The 19,122-nt window shown below is 39.6% G+C and overlaps 1 protein-coding gene across 1 annotated transcript in view; it reads left to right on the plus strand.

Annotated features, from left to right (window-relative positions):
- The window catches only part of LOC109931943 (myotubularin-related protein 9), a 32,386-nt gene that overhangs the window by 4,677 nt on the left and 8,587 nt on the right, over window positions 1–19,122 (plus strand). The window contains exons 3-4 of the mRNA XM_048597214.1: window positions 1,252–1,377; window positions 4,747–4,920. Coding sequence (XP_048453171.1) covers window positions 1,252–1,377; window positions 4,747–4,920 — 300 coding nt within the window. The remainder of the gene's footprint in view (window positions 1–1,251; window positions 1,378–4,746; window positions 4,921–19,122) is intronic.

A 19,122-nucleotide genomic window follows, 5' to 3' on the forward strand; every position in this document is an offset into this window, starting at 1 on the left:
TGCTTGGCCTGCTGTGTTCATCCAACTCTACACCTTGTTATCTCAGATTCTCCACCATCAGCAGTTCCTACCATTTCTAGATATATTGTCTGCCCACTTTTCAGAATAGATCACCAGCAGGTGTAATTACTTTGACGGCTTGTGCTAAGTCCTTTAAGGATTAGTTCATGCAACTAGAATTTCCAGTTTGGTGCAAGGATTTACTTGCCTCATTTGATGAGACAGTTTCAAAGTCTGTATGGATTTTATAATCAGCATTCCAAGTCTACTGTGAAGTCTTAACCAGTTTGGTCTCTAGTTTTTAGCTGGGGTGCGAGTAGCCTTCGTTGTTAGGGCTTTCTTTTAAGATAATTAAGTGCCCTAATTTATTTTTTCCTAAATTTGAGGTTTGGAAGATATGTGCTCACTGTGGAAAGTTCCTAGGCTTTGTGATCATGTTTCTTGTGAGTAAATTTCCTATTCATTTGAAGTTGTTGTTGCTGTTCATAAAGAAAGAAGACAGTGATACAAACAAGTAACCGATGTATGGTGAATCCAACATGACACTTCAGAAATTATGGCATGCTTCATTGAGCACATATCATTAAATAGGTTTCATGAATTTTATAAGATGTTTATGCTCGTGCAGATAATCTGCTTAATATTGTTGAACTTCATTTACTTAATATTGCCTCCACTTGGACCTCAAAAGAACTTGGTTTTGCCATAATTTTTAAGAGGTTACCAATGCCTGCAAAAGATCACGAGTAGTTTTGGTTATTGAACCATCAACACAAATTAAATACTTCTTTTTATTTTAACAGTCTCGCTTGGTTAGGAGAACATTTCAATAGTGTCACACAATGTTGTGGCATCATGTAACATTTAAGGACTTAGACTCATGCTGGTACTGCAGTACTAAAAAAGCTGCAAGGTTTGAGGTGCGCACCTTCTGATGAGGCATTAAATTTACCAGAGTGTCCCATCCGAGGCTTTGGATGCTGCGAATGGCTTGTGTTCAAAAGAAGAAATCAGCCAGATTGTTTTTCTCATGGTTATCCTGTGACTGGGTGCATGCAGAATGTTGGTACATTTTCTGTATGATAATGATAGCTGCTGGCACCACAAAACAACAGGAGGATTTGATGCTTTTAATGGGAAATGAAGTTGAAGACTTCCTTTTAAAAATAGCTTGGCCTGTAAGTTTGCGGTGAAAGTGGGACTGAATAATCTTGGAAGTGATAATGCTTTATTTGTTTTTCCCTTGTTCAGACATTATCTACTTTGGATTCTACCACATTGATGTATCCTTTCTTTTATCGACCTATGTTTGAGGTTTTGGAAGATGGATGGCACTCCTTCCTTCCTGAGCATGAGTTTACTTTGCTTTCTGCATCAGTGAGTCCAATTTTAATTATTTGCAAGTATGGTGCATGAGTTTATTCCAATTGCTGGTATGGTTTTGGGTTTTGGCCATATTTGGCAAATACGTAAGCAACTTGAAACCAAAAAGGAGCATAGTCTGGAATTTCAACCATCTCCATAACAACTGAGCTAAATTCAGTGTAAATGGTGCTGAGGATACAGAATTTCTAACGCATTCAGGACAACTTTTTTTTTTTCAGTATATAGCAAGCCTAAAAAGAGAGAGAGCATTCTTTCTGAAACAAAAGTTGAATTCAAACCTAGACTTGTGCAAATATCAGAAAATATATATTGTTGGATCAGGAACAAAGAACATTTATTAGATTCCAAGAATTATGTCTTGAAGGAAACTTAGAGGAGTATTGGAAGTACAGGGGGGAAATTAGAAGGGAAAATAGTAAAGCAAAAAGAAGACATAAAAGGAGTACAAGCAAGTGTTACTGAGTAAAATCCTGAAGTATTTTATGATTGAAATGAGGCATTATACTGGATGGGTAGTACAGTGGCACAATGGTTAATACTGGTATTTCACAGCACCAGGGACCCAGGCTCAATTCCAGCCTTGGGTACTTGCCTGTGTGGAGTATACTCGTTCTCCCTGTGTCTGCTTGGGTTTTCACAGCTGCACTGGTTTTTAGTCCAAAGGTGTGCAGTTTGGGTGGATTGGCCATGCTAAATTTCCTTGTAGCTTCCAGGGATGTAGGCTCGGTGGATTAGCCATGGTAAATATGGGATTGCACACTTAGGATGGGGAGTTGGCTCTGGATGGGATGCTCTTCTCAATGAGGCCAAATGGCCTCTATCTGCACTGTAGGGATTCTATGACTATGAATTAGAGACCAAAAAGGTAACTTGAATGTGGAGGCAGTAGACATGACCATGGTTCATGATAAATATTTTCACACAGCGATGGGAAATTAGACATTAAATGTGTGGAAACAGGAGACACTGCTGAAGTATTAAATTAATACTTTGAAACCAACATTAGCAAAGAGGATAATGCTAAGCAGGTCATGGTAAAAGAGAAGGTAATTCAGATTCTTGGAGGATAAAATTGATTAAAGTGGAAATTATTGGATTGACTATACTTGAAGTTGATGAACACTAGGATCAGATGTGTTGCATCCAAGGAGAGTGAGAGCAATAAGTGTGGCAATTGCAGAGATGCTTACCGTAATTCTCTGGTCTTCCTTAGACTGTGGTGGCAGAGGACCAGAGAATTCCAAATGTTAACCCTTATTCAAAAAGAGGTTTAACGATAGGCCCAAAAACTGAAAGTAGTCAGTTTAACGTCAGTGCAAGAATGCTTCTCGAAACAGTAATTTGAGATGAAATTAACAATCACTTGGGCAAATGTAAGTTAATTAAGAAAAGCCAGCATGGTTTTGTGGAGGGCAAATTTTGTTTAACTAAATTGCTGGAATTCTTTTGAAGTGTTGATGTGGATTATGTACACTTTTAAAGGGCTTTTGATAAAGTGCTACACAACAGACTTGTGAGCGAAGTTAAACTTGTGGAATAAAAGGAACATTAGCAACATTGATACAGGAAATAAAAGGAGGGAGGCAATGGATGTTTCTAGGCAAGAGTAATGCTAAAGTAAAGTGCTCCAGGGATCACTGTTGAGTCTTTTGTTCTCTGATATATACGTTAATCTCCTAGATCTTGATGTACAGGGCATAATTTCAAAATTTGTGAGCTGTCTTAAACTTTGAAGTATTTTGAGAAATATTGAACTGCAAAAGGATACAGACGGGTTGGTGGAATAAATGCGTTAGTGGCAGATAAAATTTAAAGGACTAGGGTGTGAAGTCATGTAAGTTTGTAGGATAAACATGAAGGGGCAGTTTCAAATAATTACCTATAATTCTGAATATGTTATTTTGAAGGCTGTGCGGGAGCAGAGGGACCTGGATACATATGTGAATAAATAATTGAAGATGGTGAAACATTTGAGAGCAAGGTTTGTAAAGCACGCAGTATCCAAGGATTTATTTATTGGAAATGGAGTACAGAAACAAAGAGGTTGTGTTAAACTTGTGTCCAACATTGGTTTGGCCTCAACTGGCGTACTGTGTCCAGTTCTGGGTGCCACAGTTCACCCCAGGAAGTATAGAGAGGCATTAGATAGAGCAAGAATGTTTCCAGGAATAAGGAACTTCAGTTAGGAAGATAAATTGGAAGTGTTAGGAAAATTGAAGGGAGATTTTGATGTGTGAGTGCTCAAAGTCATGAAGGATCTGGACAGAGGAGTTTGGGAGAAACTTCTTTAATTGTAGAAAAGTTGAGAATTAGAGGAGACAGACTCAGTGTTTGACAGAAAAAAGTAAGGCAGCATGAAGAAAAGGTTTTTACACAATGAGTTGTTAGGATCTGGATGCACTGCCTCAATGCGTGGTGGCTGTTAATTCATTTAAGGCATTCAAGAGAAAATTGGATTATCTGAAGAAAAATAGACAGGGAGAAGGTTGGGGAGTGGCATGAGGCAAATTGCTCCTTTGGAATGCTAGAACAGACCCAACAGGGTGAATGTGCCCCCTCTGTAACTAATCTGTGATTTGATTATTGGGTGTGATTACAAACATTGGGTTATAGAGGCAATTTCCTTTCTGTTTTTTTTTTAAATATTCACGTTATGATAATTGTAGTTCAATTAAGCAATGGGAAAATAGACCAAACAGCAGTTTAAAAGAATGGAGTTGATAAAAACTAATTAATTCATGTATTATCTAACTATGTAGCATTGATTAGAATTTGAGATATGAAGAATCCTTTAGAAAGAACTTACTTCATTTTGGATGGGGAGTTCCTTTGCTTTGGCTGATTTTTGTTGACTTATTTGCATGTGATTTATAAAATAATTTTGTTATGGAATTTCGAATGAGAGAAAATGACAGCTTGGATTTTCCTAGCGTTTCCTAACAACATACTGTGTCAAGGTAATTTATAAGTGTGTCAAACAAAAATTTGACCTTGAGCTGCATAACTTGTTGTCTTGGTGTTTGACCAAAAGTTTTCCCAGATTGGGTAGGCTTGGAAGAACAAAGCAAGGTAAAGCATCAGATTTAGGGAGGATCTCTAGAACTTTGGGCCTTAGTAGCTGCATAATATTAATCTGAAATCTAAAAAGGAAAATTGCTGTGCAATCAATTTTGCAATTGCAAACATGGGCATTCCCCAAAATCTGGCTGGTATATAAATTACTCCAAGGCATAAGTTGTCATAAACTTGAAACGGTCTATTGGCATGAATATTTTAAAAGCAGCAATTTTTGTTGCAAGTAAGATTTAATCAGCAAGAAAGCCTTTTGAATAATGGAAACAATATTTGCTTTTCTTTCAGACAGATGAATGGAGACTAAGCTATGTTAACAAAGATTTCGCTGTTTGCCCCTCCTATCCTCCTATTGTCATGGTGCCAAAATCAACTGATGATGAAATTTTGAAAAAAGTTGCTACATTTCGTCAAGGTGGTCGCTTTCCTGTCCTCAGCTATTACCATAAAAAGAATGGAATGGTGAGCATAAAAGATGATTGCAGCTTTGACATAGAATAGTCTGATTAATTTCTGTAATCTCCAGCTTGCTGTTAATTTTTATTTTATTTCTGTTGACTTATGCTAAACTTTCCAGGTTTTATGTGTGTCGTAGGGAAGACTGTTTTATCATTAATTTTCTACGTACCTTTCATCATGCTGTAGGTATATTTTTCCAAGTTTCATAAAGATAGGCTGAATGTTTGAATGAAAAATGCATAAATGTAATGCTTGTGTAATTTCTATGCTTGTTCTATAACCAAAGTTTTCCTACACACCCTGTAAATTCTCATGGGGTTGATGAGTTTATCGTGTCATAAATGATTGAACTGTTGAACTTGTAGCTCAGTTTGTGCAAGTTGTTCAAATTAACTGCACACAGCCATGTATTATGCATTTTCTTTCCATTTCTAAAACTCCATTGCATGAACTTCAAAAGTAATTTCTCAAACTGTTAACAAATCAAATGTGACGTGACATTGTTGATCTCGCTTGCAGTGCAGGAAATGGTATGCATCAGAATTTAGTTAAATATGTAACTTGGCAAGAGGGTAGTGAGAAATCTTGAACAAAAACAGAAGTTGCTGGAAAAGCTCAGCAGGTCTGGCAGCATCTGTGAAGGAAAAAATATCAGGTTAGCATTTCGGGCCTGGTGACTCTTCCTCAGAACGAGGAAGTTTTGAGGAAGGGTCACCTGACCTGAAAAGTTAACTCTAATTTTTTTCTTCACAGATGCTGCCAGACCTGCTGAGCCTTTCCAACAACTTTTGTTTTTGTTTCTGATTTACAGCATCCGCAGTTCTTTCAGTTTTTATTTAGTGAGAAATCTTGACCACTAAGTTATGTTCAGACGTACGTGTGACACCATTAATATTTCAAAAAATCTATACAACAGAATTATAGCAGCCCCAACATATTCTCAACAGTTGACAGGAAATTATCCAGCCCAGTCCTGCTTTTTGGTACTTGTCCTGTAGCCTTGTAGGTTACAGCACTTTAAGTGCACATTCAAGTATGTTGTTAAATGTCATTAGGGTTGTGTCTCAAGTATTTGTCTGAGATTTTCTGATCTGCAGCATCCTCTGGGTGAAATGTGCCTCCTAAAATCCCCTCTAAACCTCCAACATCTTACGCTAAATCTGTGCCTGCTGGTAATGGATCCTTTAGCCAAGGGAAACAGGACCTTCCTAACCAATCTATCTTGTCCTCTTTATAACTATGAAGAATTTATCAGGTCTGCTGCCAGCCCCTTCTGTTCCAAAGCAAGTAATCCTATCTTATTCAATCTTTACTCAAACTCAAATTCTGCATTTCAGCCAACGTCCTTGTAAATCCCTTCTGCATCCACGTGTATGCAATCAGTGTTCCTATAGTGCAACAGTCACAGTTGCATACAGTACTTCAGCTGTGGCCTACCCCATGTTTTATACAGTTCCAGCAAAACCTCCCATGTTTTGGATTCTGTTCCTGGACCAGTAAAGACAAGTGTTGTGCATATCTTCGTGTCCGCCTTTTTAGCTACCTGTTCCACTACCTGCTCCACCTTCAGGGATTCGTAGATACGTCATCTAAGGTCCCTCTATTCCATTACACTTGTCAGTATCCTACTATTTATTATGTTTCCTGCCTTGTTGACTACTTCCAAATCCATTTTATCATGCTTTCCTAGATTGAACTCCATTTTGCTACTGTCTCGCTCCTTGATATCTACCTGTAGTCTGTAGCTTTCTGTCATTTTTATATCATCTACAAACTTTTTATCATAGCCTATACACTCAAGCTCAAATCTAAGCAAGGAATCTTATACTGAACCTTGTGGAACTCACACTGAAAGCAACCTTCCGGTCCTACAAGTTCCATTGACCAGTTAGCTTTGCCTCCTGCCTTTTTATTATTTTTACAGTAAAAGTGCAATGAAAATGTTGTTCCAGAATACTGTTTCCAGCTGAAGAGATTTGATGTCATATTTTCATGAATTTTGTGTAAAGTACAATGTAATATCGATGTATAAAATGATCTACCTTACCATGACCTGTGTTTTGATGAGTTGACTGTGGTTATGCTGTTGAGACCCTTCATGGATAATTCTAAAACATGTTTGACGTGGCTGCTTTTAGGTCTTAATATGGTATGATTACTTTCCAAATGTTTTAAAAGTCCCGTTGTGATTTCTGAATCTTGTGGAAAATGGCTATGAATCCACTTATCATAGCTTTCAAGCCAATGACTAAAATTGAAGAAAGAATCCACTTTGATTATATAATCAACACTTCTTGAGTTCAGCTTTTTTAAATGGAATCATGACTGACATATTGGTCAGTTCCCAACTGTAATGACCCAGCAACAGCTGGCAAGGTTTATTGTCTAGTCAGAAACTATGATCAATAAAACAGCTTATGCATTAAAAATGAGGTGATCAGTCACTTAACTGTGAAACCTCACTGTTCGTTCCTTTCATCTCACTTTCACTGTAACCATTTTGCTACAGGATTAATTTTTCTGTCTGCTTTCTTTTGTTCAAAATTTGGATTTTTTTTTGCCTGTATAACTTTTGTGTAGACCAGACTGACCCATGGAAAGACCCCTTCTTACTGCATTATAGTTACACACATGTATTGTTTAATTCAGCCTTGATTCTTGAGCGTGGTATTATAAAATGCAGGTTCACGTTTGCTAATTCTTGAAATACAGTTGTATAAGGAATGAATTGCCGTGTTGTAAAACCCAGAATGAGTTTTTTTTTAGAAAATGTCATTAGATCAGTTTAATTGGCCCTCAGCAGTATGGGTGGCTTGTTATGTTACCATTGATTACATTGAAAGTGCAAAAGCTTTCTCTTGCTGAGAAACTTTCAGCCCATACAATAATTTCCTTAAGTCATAGGTTCACCATCATTCATCCAGAGAACAAAAATTGTAAGACTGTTTTATGCTTCATCTGAGTCTTGGGGAGGGCAGCCTCAGACTACTGCAGTCACTCTGCTGGCCATGTTTTTAGCTACCTAAATCAATACAATACAATACAATGCAGGAACATCCCCTTCGGCCCACCAAGCCTACACCGATTCCCATTCCTTATTTAGATCCCCTTTGCATTGCCCATACTCAACACAGTGTGGAGCTGGAGGAACACAGCAGGCCAGGCAGCCAGAGGAGCAGGAAAGTTGACCACTGGCAGTGCATTCCAGGAACACTCCACCCTCTAATTTAAAACGTTTCCCTGCACTTCTCCCCTAAAGTTCCCCACTCTCACCTTGAACTGTGCCCTCTTCATAGAATTCCTACAGTGTGGAAACAGGCCCTTCGGCCCAACAAGTCCACACCGACCCTCTGAGCATCCCACCCAGACCCATCCCCAACTAATCTACACATAGCTGAACACAATGGGCAATTTAGCAGGGCCAATCCACCTAGCCTGCACATCTTTGGACTGTGGGAGGAAACTGGATCACCCAGAGGAAACCCACGCAGACACAGGGAGAATGTGCAATCTCCATACGGACAGTCGCCCAAGGTTGGGATCGAACCTGGGTCCCTGGTGCTGTGAGGCAGCAGTGCTAACCACTGAGCCACTGTTCTGTTCTTGTAGTTGACCTTTCCATCCTGGGCGAAAGCCTCTGACTATCCACCCTATCTATGCCTTTCATATTTTGTAGACCTCTATCAAGTCACCCCTTCAGCCTCCATCTTTCCTCTGCTTTGGAATTCCCTCTTTAAATCTTTTTGCTTTTCTTTGCACTTCTGAGATGCTCCTTTTAAGCCTACCTCTTCTGAGCAAAGATTTGGTCATGTGTCCTAATATGTCCTTAAGTGGCATGTTGTCATACTTTGTTCTTGTTTGAAGTGCCATGAGATATTTTACAATAGTAAGGGCACTGTATAAACACAGATTGATGGTGATGGGTGTCAACTTTTATGCTGACGGCATAGGTCATGTATCCTAGCAGGGGGGATTGAGACAAATTTTGTTCCTGTATGAATGCCACATGACTGCTGTGACACTCGGCCTACCTAGTTGATTCTTTAACAAATGTAACTATCTGACCCTACCTGTAGAACACTAACCTTGGAAGGCAGCACAATAGCATATTGATATGGTTTTATGCATTTTGGTGTTTTGTTCAAGGCAGAATTTCTCTTTCATTAGAAGCCAACGCATTGCTGAGATCAGCTATGTTAAACCAAGGAAAGTTTTCTTCATATGTGCGGCATACTGAAGTAGTGAATGGAGAAATGAAACCAAAGCAATATATAGGTATAGGGTGTTAGCTGGATAGCTGCTGAAGTGCAGCATTGTGCAATTTTACAAGTTTCTTGTCGTTGCTGTGAGTCTTTAATTGGCTTGTCACTAAGAAATAAACAGTTAACAAAGGGAAAAAACTGTAACTTACTTGGCTAATTAGTGACTTCAAAAAGTAACAGAATCAATGTCGTCTGCACTTCCAGTGGAACAATTGCGCTTTTGCTCCTAGCTTATCATAAATTCTTTGTTGGCTGTTTAGAGCATCTTGCATTTAATAATGTAAGTCAAGTTAGATTTCCAATAGAAAAATCACATTTATCTATTCATAGGGTCATCCAGCACGAAAACAGACCCATCAGTCCAACTCTTCCGTGCCGATCAGACATCCCAATCGCCAGCATTTGGTCTGTATCCCTGTAAACCCTTCCAATTCATACACGCATCCAGATGCCTTTTAAACATTGTAATTGTATCTGCCTCCTCCACTTCCTCTGGCAGTTTGTTCTTTATACATACCATCCTCTGCATGAAAAAGTTGCCCCTCAGGTCCTTTTTAAATCTTACCCCTCTCACTTTAAACCAATGCCCCCTAGCTTTGGCTTCTCCTACCCTAAGAAAAAGACTTTGGCCATTCACCCTATCCATGCAGCTCGTGATTTTATAAACCTCCATAAGATCAACTCTCAGCCTTCGACACTCCAGGGGGAAAAATAGCTCCAGCCTATTCGGCCTCTCCCCATAATTCAAACTCCCCACCCCCACCCCATCATTCCCAACAGCATCCTTGTAAATCTTTTCTGCACCCACTCAAGTTTAACAACATCTTTCCTATAGAAGGGTGACTAGAGTTGTATGTAGTATTCTAAAAGTGGCCTCACAAATGTCCTGTACAGCTGCAACATGACTTCCCAACTCTTCATTACTATGCTGTCAAAACATCAAGAAATATGTCATGCAATTAAAAACCTTCTGACGTGCAGTAACTGTTGTATAGCTGTTGTTCAGGAGCAATCACTGAAATGAATGCACAGTTAATCTGTTTTTTCTAGTGATATTTGCAGAGTGTGGGCATTTGATCAGGACAGTGGGTCAACTCCCTATGTTCCTTCAACAGTGCCATGGGTTTTCATGTCACTTGAAACTTGGAGCTCAGTTTAACAGCCTATCCAAAGGAAACATATTGCAGAATATAAATTCTTGAGTGATAGGGCAGTGGGAATATTTCAGAAGAGTAGTAGGATCGGTTTTCAAATATCAGTACACACTGCTTTATCACCTAAAGTCAGGGATTCAAAAAGTGGGAACTGATGGCTGCATCTTTTTTGTAATTTTGGCAAAGCTGCACTTCGGCACTCTATAGGATTTCATCTGTAAAATTATCATTATATTCCATGTATGAAATTTAAGCTGTTTAAGTGACTTGGTGTTGTTAGCTATTAAGTTACAGATGAAATGAGGGATTTAGCATTGAGTAGAAATCACAACAAATTGTGATAAAGATACTTTCAACCAAATAAGTACCATAAATATTACTAAAGTAATGAAATCTAATTTAATGTCAGCTATGTAGTTCATGTAGTTATTGAATAGGGAAGACCAGTTCACCGTGACTTCTTTAAATTATTAGGATTTCTTCTCCATGGAATTCTAGACTGAAGTTTGGATTGCACCTCCTGAAACGTCATAAAGTATGGCAATAAAAAAAACTAGCTATATAACCCCACAAACCTGGTGGCTGTAGCATCATCTCTTGTGAGTCCATTATTAAGTGCGAGATTGCAGCACACTTGGAAGTACTTGGTAAAATAGGGCTGAGTTGGTATGGCTTTGTCAAGGAGAAGTCATGCCAGGCAAATCTGTTAGAAATCTTCAAGGAGGTGACGAGCAAATTGGAGAAAGAAGAGCCAGTGGAAATGATCATTTTGAATTTCCAGAAGCCCTTTCACAAGGTACTGCACAGGAGGCTGCTAAGTAAGATAAGAGCCCATGGTGTTAGGGGCAAGGTACCGGCATGGATAGAGATTGGTTGATTGGCAGAAAGTAGAGAGTAGGTATAAACAGGTCTTTTTCAGGATGACAGCCGGTGGTTAGTGGAGTTCAGCAGAGGTCGATGTTAGGACCTCAACTGTTCATGTTGTACATTAATAATCTGGATGAAGGATCTGGATAAAGTTTTCAGATAGCACAAAGATAGATGGAGGGTCAAGTTATGTTGAAGCAGGGAGACTGCAGAGGACTTGAACAGGCTAGGAGTGTGAGCAAAGAACTAGCAGGTAGAATACGGTGTGGGAAAGTGTGATATTATGCACTATGGTAGGAAGAATAGAGGCACAGACTGTCTTTTCTAAATGGGGAAGGGTTTCGGCAGTCTGAAGCTCAAAGGGATTTGGGAGTCCTCATTCAGGATTCTCTGAAGGTTAACATGCAGTGTTAGCATTCATTTCAAGAAGGCTGGAATACAAGAACAGGGATATACAACTGAGGCTGTATAAGGCTGTGGTCAGACTGCATTCAGACTATTTTGAGCAGTTTTAAGGCCCCGTGTCTAGCAAGGATGTGCTGGATGTGTTTTACAGAGTGATCCTGGGATGAAGGTCTTGTCATATGATGTGTGCTTGATGACTGGGTCTGTACTCAATGGAATTTAGAAGGATGAGGGAGGGGACCTGATTGAAACCTAGAGAATACTGAGAGGCCTCGATATAGTGGGCGTGGAGAAGGTATTTCCACTAGTAGGAGAGACTAGGTCCCGAGGGCACAGTCCCAGTTAAGGGATGACCCTTTAGAACTGAGACGAAGAGGAAGTTCTTCAGCCAGATGGTGATGAATCTGTGGAACTCATTGCAACGAAAATCAAGTCATTGAGTGTATTTAAGAAAGAGAGAGATTCTTGATTAGTAAGGGGATTAAGGGTTACAGGGAAAAGGCTGGAATATGGGGTTGAAAAACATATCATCGTGATTGAATGACAAGGCAGGCTTTTGGCCCAATGGCCTAGTTCTGCTCCTATGTCTCACGGTTTCTCTATGCTGTTGTAAACTCAGAAACAAAGTATCAAGCAACTCTATTACGCAAGTGTTCTGCAGTTAATATTTTGACAACATTGTGTAGCTGTGAATATTTTTGTTTCAGTGTACTTTTTTTCTATTTGCTCCAGTTGAAATGTTTTAAATGATCAGTTGTGAGTAGTTTTTTCTCATTGGTCTGAAATGTTCTATTCTTATGTTAATTAGAAAAAAGTTGTCCCCCTACAGGAGTGGATTTTCCATGTGGTGTGGTGAGATATGTGTAAAATTTATGCCTCATGTCCATTTCAGTTTATGCCTAAACTTCATGGCAATCTCATCTGCGTACACGAGAATGTAAAAGTCACTAAACTTTCCAGAATTGGAGAAGTACAGAACAAAAATGGTTTCCTTCCATGGGCTTTTGAACAATCATTCTTTTCTTTAGGCACAGCAGGTTTAAGAACGTAGAGTCATGAAAGTACTTTAATTTTTAACACCGCTTGAACTGAAGCCACAAAATGTAATTCAAGAAACAATGTGCCAATGGATGGATTTGTTCTTAAACTAACTGAAAATGTCAAAACATGAGGAAAAATAACCTTTGCTGTTCATTAATTCATTGTTTAAGCACCTGTTTTAAATTGTATAATGACAGAAAATGAGCATTTGTCTTTTCAGGCTGATGGCATAACCATAATAAACCAGGGAGAATTAGTGCAGAGATAAATTAGACTTGTGTAAAGTAGAGGGAATTGAGCATAGCATAACAGTGTATGACCCCCACTTGTAATTATGTTTGCTTAATCTTTTATGGAGGGTTTTTGCTTCACAACTAGATTTGAATGTTTTTGGGAGCAAATATTCAGGAAATTACACCCACAGAAGTCTGTTCAAAATAAGTTGAAAATAATAAGTACATGGAAAATTCTTGTGGCATTGACCATTGATAAACCTGGACCTAGTTTGCGGTTTTTGATTTGCAACTGGTTTTTAAGAAAGAATACTTTGATAATTAATGATACATCACTTGACTAATGCAGGTCAACTTGTGCCATTTACCTACCACTTCACAAACCATAACATACAGTTAACATTGTTCTTTCCTTCTCTGAGGGTTCTGGGGGAAAAATAATTCCAATTGGAAAGCAATTATCACATTCAGGAATTGTAAATTGGGTGACTGAACACAGTTCAATGTTTGGCTGGATCTGGAGTTTTCAGAGCCTTCAAGTTATGATCCTGGGATTTGACGTTGTTTGTGGTGTGCCCTGCAGGAATATTAGAGTAATCTACATTTGTACAGTCGGTGCATGATTTTCTTTTATTTCATTCATGAAATTTGGTATTACTAGTTGCGCCAGCATTTATTGTCCATCCTTATTTGCCTGTGAGGTGGTGATGAGCTGCCTTCTTGATCCACTGCAGTCCATTTAGTGTAGTTGGACCTACAGTGCTACTGGGGAGGAAGGTCAATGATTTTGACAGTGACAGTGAAGCAGTAGTGATGTATTTCCAAGTCAGAATGGTGTGTAGTTTGGAGGTGAACTTGTGGATGATATTTCTATGTATTTGCTGCCTTGAGCTTCTCGATGATAGTTATGAGTTTGGAAGGTATTGAGAGGTGAGGTCAGTGATGGCAACCCTACTGAGTATCAAGGGGCAATGGTTTCGTTATCTCTCGTTAGAAATGGTCATTATCTGCCACTTAATATGTGTGAATGTTACTTGTTAGGTAAAACCTGAATATTGTCCAAGTCTTACTGCATTTGGTCATGGGCTCTTTCACCATCTGAGGAGTTGTGAATGATACTGAACTTGGTGAAATCATCAGCGAGTATCCCCATTTTTGCTCTTATGACAATGGAAACATCATTGAAGTAGCAGAAGATGGTGGCTTACTGTGCTGTCTTGAGAAACATCTGCACAGATGTTCTGGAACAGAGATGACTGACTTCTGACAGCCACAGCCATCATTCTTTGTGTCAGGCATGACTCTATCCAACAGGGAGTTTTTACCCATTCCTATTCATTCCAGTTTTACTCCTGCTTCTTGATGCCACACTCTGCTGATTGTGACCTCAATGTCCAGGGTAGCCACTCTGTCTTCAGCTCTCTTGCCCAAAGCTCTGTTGAGGTCAGGCACTGAGTGGCCCTGGCAGAAGCCAAAGTGAATGTCAGTGAGCAGATTATTGGTAAGCAAGTGTACTTCATAGCACATTTGATCACATTGCTTTGTCATTGATCAAGAACAGACTGATAGGAAAATAATTAGTTCACTTGACATACTGCTGTTTGTGAACAGGACATACCTGGGCAATTTGCAATATTCAAGTCAGTGTTGTAACTGTACTGGAGCAGCTTGGTTAGAGTGTAGCTCATTCAGATTCATGGACGTTAACAATTGTTAATATTTGTTAACTATTGTTGGAATTTTGTCAAGGCCCATACCCTTGGTCATGTACAGTGCTTTCAGCCCTTTAGGATTTAATGTACAGTGAATTGAATCATTTGAAGACTGACATCTGTGATTCAGGGATCTTCAGGAGGAGACAAATTTGAATCACGCACCGTACTTCTAGCTGAGCATGGAGACAAATATTTCAGACTTGGCTTGTGCAACGATGTGATTGCTGCCTCATGGTTACGTTCGGGATATTTGTGCAGCCACCTCCTGTTAGTTTAACTGTCCATCATTCATTGTATCTGGATGTGGCAGGACAGTAGAGCTTAAATCTGATCTTTTGGTTGTGGAATTGCTTTGCCTTGTAAATCATTGCTTCTTGCATTGTTTGTAGTCCAGTGTGTAACCTCACGAAGTTGAAACCTCACTTTTAGGCATGCTATCCTGCAGTCTTTCAACCAGCATTGATTTCCTGGCTTGATGGTAATGGAGAGTGGTAGATAAGCTGTACTGAAATTACAAATTCTAATTTAATGCAGTTCCTTGCTCATTGCACACAATGCCTCAGGAATGCCAGTTTTCAGCGCTAGATCTGTTCAAAATCTTTCCCATCTATCACAATGGTAGTGCCATACAGCACGATAGATCGTATACGGAATGTGAAGATTGAACATTGTCTCCACAAGGACCATCATGCAGATTTTTTTTTTTCCCTCCTGTTGGTTACTTTATCACCTGTGGCAGCTGCATCCTTTATGACTTGGCTAGCACAGGACAGTCATGTTGCTACCAAGCCACTCTTGGTGATGGAAATTTGATTCCTGCACTCAGGGTACATCTTGTACCCTTGGCATCCTCCTGTGCTGCTCCTTATTGTTGCTCAACATGAAGGAATGCTGAGTCATCTATAAAAATGGTGTGGATCCTATTGTAACAAGCACTATCAATTGTTAAATTTAAGAGACTGAGATCCAGGATGCAGTAAATAGGGTTCTTTCTGCTTAGCTAAAATATTCCAGCTTTGTAAAACGGATTGTATAACAGAAATACATTAGCTGCGACCTTGCCAGTCTGTAGAGGATATGTTTAAGACAATGGTTTTTCATGTGTAGGAGTGTGTACCAGTTATTTTGGAGAAAATCTTTTCTTAACTTGTCTGTCTTGATGCGAAGTACGTTGTCCAGTAAATTAATGTTTTCCTTTATGTGTGCAGCTTCACATTTGATGAAGAGTTGATGATCATTAATGAATTATTCTAGTTCTATTCTGTTGAGTACAAATGCTGTCGATGTAAGCACGTGTAGATAAGGTATTATTAGTACATGAAAGCATCACCTATTAAATGAACTGGTGAAAATGAAACAAGTAGCACTTGAGAAAATCTTCAAGTCCTCAAATCCAAAATTATTTTAATCCTGGCCTTGATTATTATTTGGCCTTTTTGGCTTTCTTCCTCTGGAATTTCTTTCTTTAAATTTTGCTGGAAGGCTTGACAACATGGGCCTCCCCTTACCTGCACTTGTTCTTTCTCTTCAGCAATTATGCCCTATACTGTGGCTACCATTTGCACCTGCACATGCTGTAAGCACTCCAGCCGCACTTTGAACCAGCAACTACGATCTGAAGTTCACAGTAAAGTGAAAATTCTTTTGGCAGTATGGTAGGTTATTAAAGAGCATATGGAGTAGTACAGCTTCATGATTTTGCTCTCTGTTTTCTTTTTGAGTTTTTCACCTGTCTATGGCGGAAGAGTACAAGGAAAATAGTAAATTCGATGGGAGAGTTCATTGTGCACTGTGCACACGGTTCCAAGTGTTTCAAAGTGCGGCTGGAGTGCTTGCAGCATATGCAGGTGCAAATGGTAGCCACAGGATAGGGCATAATTGGTGAAGAGAGAGAACAAGGGCAGGTAAGGGGAGGCCCATGTTGTCAAGCCTTCCAACAAAATTTAAAGAAAGAAATTACAGTGGAAAAGAGAACCAAAAAGGCCAAATAATAATCAAGGCCAGGATTAAAATAATTTTGGATTTGAGGACTTGAAGATTTTCTCAAGTGCTACTTGTTTCATAAAGTGTCTGTGTTGCCAACTATCATCTCTCCGTTGAAAAACATCATTGGATCAACGTTCAACCAATTGAGGGAGTCTAGTTTTTGTAGGTGAACCAATTTGTAACTCTGCCATGTCAAGCAACAGGCTGAATCTCAATTGCTGAATTACATTTGCTGAAATACTTATAGTTCCCCCTTGGTACATCTGTGATGAAATATGGCTATGTGGACCTGCTTTAAGGGGAGATAGCTTGCCTTTGACTTCAGGATGCAACATCCCCATTGACTGGTTATTTGGACCAAGTATGAGAGGGCAATTAGTGTCAATGAAACCATACAGGAGAATGTTGATGTATAATTACAAGAAAATGCAGATTCATGAAGCAGGCCAAATATTTTATAACTCTTTATGATAATATGGATGTGATTTGTTATTGTGATAAGTTTTTTTTTTTATTCACTCATGGGACATGGATGTTGTTGGCTCTGCCAACATTTATTGCCTGTCCCTAGTTGCCCTCGAGAAAGTGGTCTTGAGCTGCCTTCTTGAACGGATGCATTCCAAGTGCTGTAGGTAGGCCCACAATGTCATTTGGGAGGGGATTCCAGGATTGTGACTGGGGGTTAATGAAGAATCTAGATTAATTTAGGGTATCTGGTTGGCATGGGTCAGTTTCTGTGTTGTACATCTCTCTGACTCTATGACTTTAAGAAAATTTCCAAATCAGAATGGTGAGTGGCTTGGAGGCAATCTTGCAGGTGATTGTGTTCCCATTTGTCTGCCGCCCTTGTCCTCCTTGATGGAAGTGGTTGTAGGTGTGGAAGGTGCAGCGAAGGAGCTTTAGTCAGTTTTCTGGAGTGTATCTTGTAGATAGTACACACTCCCTGCCACTGAGGGAGTGTCCTCAGTGTCCTGATGGTGTTAAACTCCTTGCATGTTGTTGAAACTGCACTCATCCAGGCAAATGGGGAGTGTTCCATCATACTCCTTGCTTGTGCCTTATAGATGGTTGACTAGCTTTGGAGAGTCAAGAAGTGAGTTACTTGCTGCCATATTCCTAGCCTCTGAACTGCTTTTCTAGCCACAATAGTTATATTTTGAGTCCAGTTGAGTTTCAATGGTGACCCCAGACAGTTGATGTTGGATGAGTTCAGTGTTGGTAACGTCATTGAATGTCGTGGGGCGTTGGTTAGATTATCTCTTATTGGAGATGCTCATTGCCTGGCATTTTTGTGGCATGAATGTTACTTGTCATTCTTGCCTCAAGCTTGGGTATTGTTCAGATCTTGTTGCATTTAGACATGAACTGTTTTAGGGTCACAAATAGTGCTGAACATCGTGCAATCATCCGCAAACATTTCCACATTTGACCTTAATGATGGAAGGAGCATCATTGTGGCTGAAGGTGGTTGGTTCTAGGGTACAGAGAAACTGGAGGCTCTTGTGATGCAGTCAGTGTCTCTACCTCTGGGTCAGAAGGCCCAAGTTCAAGTTCCATCTGCTGCAGATGGCTTAATATGCCTTAACTGATGATTAAAAATATCTACCCTGAGGAACTTCTGCACAGATGTCCTTGAGCTTAGATGACAGACCTCCAACAACAACAACCAATTTTTTATGTGCCGGGTATGACTCCAACCACCGGAGAATTTTGTCCCTGATTTCCGTTGACTCCAGTTTTGCTAGTGCTCCTTGATGCCGCACACTTTCAAATGCGGATTTGAAGTCGAGGACTGTCACTTTCACCCCGTCTCTGGAATTCAGTTCTTTTGTCCATATTGAGCCAAGGCTGAAATGAAGTCAGGAGCTGAGTGGCCCTGGCAGAACCCAAACTGACTGTCAGTGAGCAGGTTATTGCTGAGAAGATGCTGCTGTTTGACAGTGACATTGACACCTTTTGTCATTTAACTGATGATCAAGAGTAGACTGTCATTATCATCCAACAAAAACTGTTTATTAGAATTGTTTTACCACGACAATTGGCTGGCTTAATCTGACTTATTTGATTGCAGTGAGAAGTATAGCAGCTGGCAGTCAGCTGATGGAAGCATCAGACTAGTTTTATCTGATAGAAGAACTTTTTCTCTCCTTGGCAGCTGCTTTTTTAAGGAGGTGTTGTATCTACTGAGTATTTGTCTGTACTATTAATCTCTCAGTCAAAAATAAATACAACGTCCTAGAAAAGGAAACCACCTGAAATGTTTGAACGATAATCAGGCTTGGTTTGTTATTTATATTTTGTTCCCTCTTCAGTATAGCAATCTGTACATAGTAAAACAACTAATTAAAGCTCTTTGTTTCAGAGATAGTAGGAACTGCAGATGCTGGAGAATCTGAGATAACAAGGTGTAGAGCTGGATGAACACAGCAGGCCAAGCAGCATAAGAGGAGCAGGAAAGCAGAAAATGAAGGGTCTGGGCCCGAAACGTCAGCTTTCCTGCTCCTCTGATGCTGCTTGGCCTGCTGTGTTCATCCAGCTTCTA

Source organism: Rhincodon typus, chromosome 5, assembly GCF_021869965.1.
Source record: "Rhincodon typus isolate 14 chromosome 5, sRhiTyp1.1, whole genome shotgun sequence".
NCBI lineage: Eukaryota > Metazoa > Chordata > Chondrichthyes > Orectolobiformes > Rhincodontidae > Rhincodon > Rhincodon typus.